Source organism: Lupinus angustifolius, chromosome LG01 (genome assembly GCF_001865875.1).
Source record: "Lupinus angustifolius cultivar Tanjil chromosome LG01, LupAngTanjil_v1.0, whole genome shotgun sequence".
Classification (NCBI taxonomy): Eukaryota; Viridiplantae; Streptophyta; class Magnoliopsida; order Fabales; family Fabaceae; genus Lupinus; species Lupinus angustifolius.
The window spans coordinates 26,423,704-26,430,728 of NC_032009.1; the positions used below are offsets into that span (position 1 = coordinate 26,423,704).

General features: G+C 33.3%; 1 protein-coding gene across 3 annotated transcripts; it reads right to left on the reverse strand.

Annotated features, from left to right (window-relative positions):
* LOC109358926 (guanine nucleotide-binding protein G(I)/G(S)/G(T) subunit beta-3-like) lies at positions 958 to 6,401 on the reverse strand. 3 transcript variants are annotated; one of them, XM_019603438.1, is made up of 11 exons: positions 6,287 to 6,401; positions 4,349 to 4,528; positions 3,957 to 4,061; positions 2,879 to 3,926; positions 2,670 to 2,760; positions 2,420 to 2,580; positions 2,254 to 2,305; positions 2,072 to 2,151; positions 1,890 to 1,983; positions 1,458 to 1,715; positions 958 to 1,427 (listed from the first exon to the last, which is right to left on the reverse strand). In XM_019603438.1, the coding sequence occupies exons 4-11, from the start codon at positions 3,818 to 3,820 to the stop codon at positions 1,171 to 1,173; spliced, it is 1,935 nt and encodes a 644-aa protein (XP_019458983.1). In that variant the 5' UTR covers positions 3,821 to 3,926; positions 3,957 to 4,061; positions 4,349 to 4,528; positions 6,287 to 6,401; the 3' UTR covers positions 958 to 1,170. The 3 variants fall into 3 exon arrangements, with proteins under 3 accessions (XP_019458983.1, XP_019458976.1, XP_019458992.1); XM_019603431.1 differs by lacking the exon at positions 6,287 to 6,401 and having other exon boundaries at positions 4,349 to 4,568; XM_019603447.1 differs by lacking the exon at positions 6,287 to 6,401 and having other exon boundaries at positions 2,420 to 2,577; positions 4,349 to 4,567.

The following is a 7,025-nucleotide window of genomic DNA, read 5'->3' on the forward strand; positions in this document are numbered from 1 at the left end:
TTGCCGCTAAAGATAAGTTTAATTTGTTTTCCTTATTTCATGAGTCAGACAATAATTAGTTTTCTTTTCCAAATATCTTGCGGGCAACTAGGGTACAACAAATATCTTCACAGCAATATAGATATCTTAAAAACCATTTCTTATAACTTTTTATTTTATTTATTTATTAAATTTGATTTTTTTAAGAGAATAAAATATATTCTTATACTAAAAGATAATTTATCTACTAAAATCATAATATGTGTATTATTTTATTTTAAAAATGTATTTGTAAAAAATTATTAAATATAATATATATCATAATTTAAATGGTTATAGAAGATAACTTAACTCATTATATCAGATACATGAGTAAAACTTAGAACTCACAACCATATATCTCATGCTTTAATTTATTATAGAATGGTAAATAGTTTTTAGTTGAACTAATTACTTCTTTAGGTAATATGAGATTTATTGACATTATTTATCACTCAATTCTTTTTAAATTTTTGAAAAACAAATTTTTTGCGGGGTAAATTGAGTTTCCAATAAGCCAACATGTGTGAGTTTGGGGTTGGATTTTTGGTCCGGTAAGTAACCATTCCTAACAATTGCAAATGTTTCTTGTAATGCGAGTAAATAAAGAGAAATTATCATATAGTATAACTAAGAAACGGTGGAATACGGAAAGAGAAGCAGCAACAACAACAATGTGAGGAAGAGGCAGAGACAGCAAAATAGTCGGCATGAAGAAGAGGCAAAAAAAAGGAATTTGTAAAAGTAAAACCAATTTTGTTACCAATCAAATTGAAATCCAAAACTTATTTTATGTAAATTGGGCTTATGACCTAGAAGCTCCTTTAGGCTTAAACTGCTGCCTTTTAAAAGTTGTTGGTCTTACGTGTTTGATTTCTACTTCTAAAGAGAATTCAAATAAAAAGCTAAAGAGAACCACATAATCAAATAAAAGGCACATTCAACAAAAAGTTCAATTGCATTTTTTTCTAAACATGCACCTTGTGTACAAGTTAACTAATGTTTAAAAAAATCAGGATTTGTGGCCTGATTCTACCACCAGAACCACAATAAACCAGTGACATACCAAAAAGTTTACATGTACAAATAACAGGAACATGTCAAGAGGCTTCACATCTAACATGAATTTAGCAATGAGCAAATTCCATTGTCTTAAAACCTAATGGGCAATCCAAAGTTGTGGAATGTCTTAATAGTTCCATCACAACCAGCAGCCACAATTGATAGTCCCCATGTTTCAGGTACCCCTCTATCAAGAGAAGTGTCTTTATGATATAACTTCTGCTTTTCATATTCATCTTTTGCATGAGGTAAATCCCAGTATGGAAGTTTCTCTTCGGGCCATGTCGTCGAGCCTCGGCATGTACCATCAATGGAAAACCAACTACCCAAAGAGAATCGCTCTGAATCTCTACCAGAAACAGCCTCTAGTTGGTTTTTCATTTCTGAAGAATGCTGCTTGAAATTACTACATGGACCCTTTTGTTCAGCATTCATACCTGACCAAGGTATTGCAATAGTAACACCCTTAGAGAAAAAGTACTCACAAGAGGACTCAGATTTTTTCTTTTTGGTTGAAGCATTTTTAGTGTCATTGTGGTTCCAAATATACACATGAGAATCTTCTCCAACTGAAATTATATGTTTTCCATTTGATGTAAATGAACCATGCATTTGGCTTCCTGATTTTGGAAGGCCTGTTAAAAGCAGTAAAAACCATTAGCTTATGATTTTCAAGAAAACCAATTTTATTGAACTTTGGCACATTACAAAAGAAAGTACCTTAAATTTATCAATGTGACAGTGGACACAATCATGTAAAAGTCACAAATTAAGGAAGTAAATTCAATGATAAGATATGAAATGTATACCTCTGTATTTATGAATAAGCTTAATGCCATCAAATATGCGAATTTTGGAATCTTCTGATGTGATCATAATTCTCTGATGGTTTTTTTGGGAAAACTGCAACAGAACAAGAGCAATATAATGTTAATATAAAAGTGCAAAGTATAGCATTTTAGTATGAAATAATCTCTCCATTGAATGAAACCTGAATTCCAGTAATCTTGGTCCCTGATGCTTTCTTCTTTCCATGCACAAGTATATGTGCCTCAAGCTGGAAATATTTTCCTAAATCATTAGAATCCAATTTAGGCATTACTTTCAATTTCATGTCCCTTTGTTTTTAACTTTTGTAAGGAAGATAGAGGACAACAGAACATGTTTGCATACCTGAAGCAACATAAAAGTGACAAGTGCCTGTAATGGAACCAACTACAAATCCCTGTATGCATAAATAAACAAAGGTTCATCAATCTCATGGACACAAGTTTTCATTGTCATAATAATAAGAAGACTCGAAAATCATGAAAGATTCGGACAAGTATTAATAGCATACTTTCCCATCTTTCTGGTAACTTATGGCACTTATGACATCTCGTATGTCTGCCCAATCAACTACTCGCTCTTCACGTATTCCCCATATTCTGACTTTGCCATCTATGCACCCGCTGATGAAGTAATTTTCATCAACTGGGTTGAACTGAATGCATGTCACTGCTTCCATAAAAAAGAAGATACAATTATGATTATATCTATAGGGAAAGCACATGCAAATGTTTCAAATTATGAACAAAGTATATGCTTACCATAGTCATTGTGATGGAAAATACTTAGACATTGATTGCAACCAATTCGCCACAAACGAACAGTTCTATCCATAGAAGAGGAGAGGAGAATCTGAAACATGTATTCTAAATCAGCTTTTATAGAAATTGCGAAGTGAACTAATAAAACCGATTGCGTGATCATGGGAAGGGGGATTAAGAATAACAAGCTTGAGCAAGTTAAAACTTACATCTGAATTAGACCAAGCCAAATCCAAGACATCACTGAAATGACCATAAAATTCTTGTAGTGGTGACTCCTCAATTTGGAAAACTTTATTTGGAAGGAAAATGAAGGATTGATTTGAAAGCTTCTTCTGATGATAAGAGTTCTCAAACTTCAATTTGCTAGCAGTACTATCCTCTGTAGTGAAACAAATACTAGATGTATCCAGTGATATAACATGCCATATTCGCACAACGCCATCTTCGCCACCACTCGCTAAATAATGACCATTGGGATTAAATTTCATGGTCCAGATTAAGCCTTTGTGTGCTCTGATCTGTTGTCCAATGTATAGCCCACTGAACTCCATCCACCTCTTTTTATTCTGTCTTACCTTTACTCTACGAGTTCTATTCGTCCCCGTATTCAATTTCGATCTGACTTTTCCTTCAACGCCTTTCTTGAACCACCATTTCTTCTTCTTCTTTATACCCATCTCAAAATCCTGACATTCTTCGCGTGCCTCAGCTTCTCTATGTCTCTGCTCATGACCCGTAAAAGACAGCTCATGCACTTTCCCTTCAAAACTTACATCTGGTTTAAGTTGTGGCCTCCCTTTCAGTCCATCAAACCAGGCTTCTGTTTCAGAAGCTGCTCTGCATCCAGAGAGAACCAAGCTACTTTGATCAGTAGCCAAATTACAAGCATTCGATACTGCTCTACTGCACTCCTCGATCCTTTCTAGGCTCATCATTTTCTCTTGTGAACCAATCTTGGAAGCAGAAGTTTCATATAAGCCCATAGCCTGAAGAAACCGTCCCCGCCTTTCTTTCACACTTAGAGGCTCATTCACCCAAATTTCATAATCTGAACTAAACTCTTGTTTGGTTAAACCACAATCTTGAGGTGACAAACTATCTATTGAGTCAAAGAATACATCATTATCTCCTTCATTAGAGCTCAGCATATCTTACACACATGAAAATCTCACTTCTAACTATGAATTCCACTGCTTCTCAACACCACCTTATATATAAACTGAGAACTTTCCAACCAAGTGCCTTCAATTTCTTAAGCCAATTATGAAAATCCCAGTATGATATTAAATGTCACAATCATAAGTTAAAACAAGGGGCTAGAGGTACGAGGAACCAACCACCAATGGCAACAGTTTTATTTGCATGTTCTAAACCCCCCAATGGCCAATACTATAAAAAGGGAATAGTACTAATTAATAATTCCCTAAACCTCCTAAGACTAATAATAATAAAATACAAAGAAGAAACACAGGCCAAGCTTTGAGTTGAAAGTGAATAGTAAAACCAAGCTTATATGAGAAGCAAAGCCAAAAAATTCAACATGATCACTGACCCTTTAATTGTCACAAACCAACCAAGCATAAAACAAAGCTCTTCAAGACAAATGCTCCAGAATGAAACCCAACAAAGAAGGTTTCTAGTTTTTCACAAAAAACCAAACCACCTTAACAAGGCACCTCGAGATCTGAATTTTGGATTGAAGTTTGCAACTTTGTAAAGTACATGAGAGCCACTAGTGTTGTTCTGTCTCTTCTACAGAACTGCTACTACAAACTGCAACTGAAACTGCAACCACTCTTCTTCTTCTTCTTCCTCTAGCTACTAACTTTTCATGCTTCGTAATCTCCACCTATAACCTGTGACATCAGTTTAAAACATTAACGTCAGACACTTAAATAAAGCATGCATTTTTAAAACGTTTTCCATTTCAAGACAAGTTTTTTCTTGCTTTTTTGCGTGTGTGATTCCCAATGAAGACAAAGTGTGATTAATTGTTCTCAGTAATTGAATTCGCTCAGAGACAGAATTCAAATTTAAAGAGAATTATCATCCTTTGCTAAGGTAGCAAGTTGCAAATTCTTTGGAATATAATAAGCTTTACAACATCTTAGGAAACGTTTCTATTTTTATATAGTCACTGTTTCATTAAATAAAAATGTTACTAAACTTTGGATCATATGTTTAAATTTAAACTTCGACACCAATGGCATTTGAGTAAAAATATCATAATCTCAATTACCATTTTGGACGTTGAATTGTAATTTAAGGCCATAACTTATTCTTGCAAAGATTGAGGTTTAAATCACAATTCAAGGTTTTTGTTCTTGTCACAAGTTACATGACACAATTTAGTTCGAGTAACATCGGGCTTGTGGGAGTTATAAGATAATGGTTACGGTGAAAGGTTTAAGAAATAGAGTAAAGAAAGTTGAGAGTTTGAGTCTCAAATACAACAAATTTATCAACAACAAAAGTTAATCTGATAGTTAGCGTGAAGAACTTATAATATGGAATGAAGAAGGTTGACGGTTGGAGCCAAAACAAATACTAATATAATAACATTTGTTTATAAAAACAATCCCAACTAGATACTCTTCCACAAGCCATACTCAAATTCAGATTTTTAAAAGAAAGTAGAGATACCCCACTTGAATCATTTGATCAATTTAGGATTTTGATTATAAGTTAGTAATTTGAAAACAATATAAACTAATTCATAGAGACATTTACTAAGAATTAAAAGGTGCATTGATGATTTGAAGTGTGCGGCTAGTTGTATGATTGATAACATGAGTTGTTGTTTTAAAAAAGGTATTGATAGCTATTACTACCATTACAATATTACAATACTAGTAGCCGCACACAACTATTAGAGAGTGCTAAGAAGAGAAAAGGGTATACGTAAACATAATAATATGGGGGTGAGGAAATGAAAGCGATAACTCAGAAACTCTTAGGTGTCTTAGGTGCCCACTTTGGACCCCTCATAGGGTTTCCCCTTATTACAGCTATGTCCTCTTCATTGCACTTCCTCCTATTTTCAATTTTCTTGGGCTATGTGTTTGTTTCATTTCACTCTATGTCTTGGTTGCACCATTAATGATGTGCTCATGCCTTGTTGGTTTTATTGTTGTAATTAGGCTGCTATTTATGGCTTTTTTATGCTGTTTTCTCTTTCTTTCCTATTTTCATGTAAATGGAGAAAATGGTGACCCAATATTCGAGAGTCGATAATTTAACTATATGTGAAGAGGTTCTTTACGAGAATTGAATTGGTGATATTCACTAAGAAACAATTTTAATGTTATAATGAGTCGCTTATATAGTTATATTCTTATGTAAATGGAGAAGCTAATAAAAGATAAATCAATTAAATATATTGTTAAGTAGAGACAAAGGGAAGGTTATATATAATATAAAAGCATAATATAAGATAATATGAGAAAAATTGTACAATCTGATAGTATATAGTGTATGACTTTTATACGTTGTTATTACATCATTATCATCACTTATATTTAAGTATAATTGTCTCTTCAAAAAAAGTAATGAAACTAAATTATGAATGTTGTATTAAACGTATAAAAGATATGATTATATTCATTACTCCATACCTTTATGTAATTGGCTTCATATCTCAATGAATAGAAAGTTTGCCACTTTGTATCACCCTTAGCTATCTCTCTGAAAAAGGAGATTCATAAAGGAGAAAAACAACAAGGAAAGTTTTTTGTGGTGGATTTTGGGGCTTAAGAAACCTCAAGAAGAAACTCACATGATTTAATTAAAATAAAGGACATAGTGATGAGGAAGAGGGAAGTGTTGGTGGTTGATGGCGGGGACCGAGGGTTGTGTACGGCAGAAGAAGGATAGTGGAATAGAAGGGACAAGAGGGTATGCATGACATGTGCTTTTTTCTGAAAAAAGAACGAAAGAAAATATTGAAAAGATGATAAGACAGATCATAGTCTTAACATTATTATTAGAAAACTTAGCAACTTTCGAAGTATACAAAATTCTCCATTGTCACACTCTTCTAGTCACTACTCATAGTTGAGATATCCATTCCATATTTACATTTATATTTACATACCCTCTTTTGGCAGTAATCATGTATATATAACCCTTGATTCATGTCAATTATCTATCTAGATTGGAGAATTTCCATGTTACACGCTTGCATTAAAGGTGATGGCTTATCATGGTTTATTTTGATTTCCACTCAAATCATTTCCAACATTAAATTGTGTGTTGCTTTTTTTAAAAGAAAAAATGTCCAGTCATAAATTGTTTTCACCGTAAAATATATGTTTTTTTTTCAATCATTCACAAAATACAGGTTTGATTAATTTA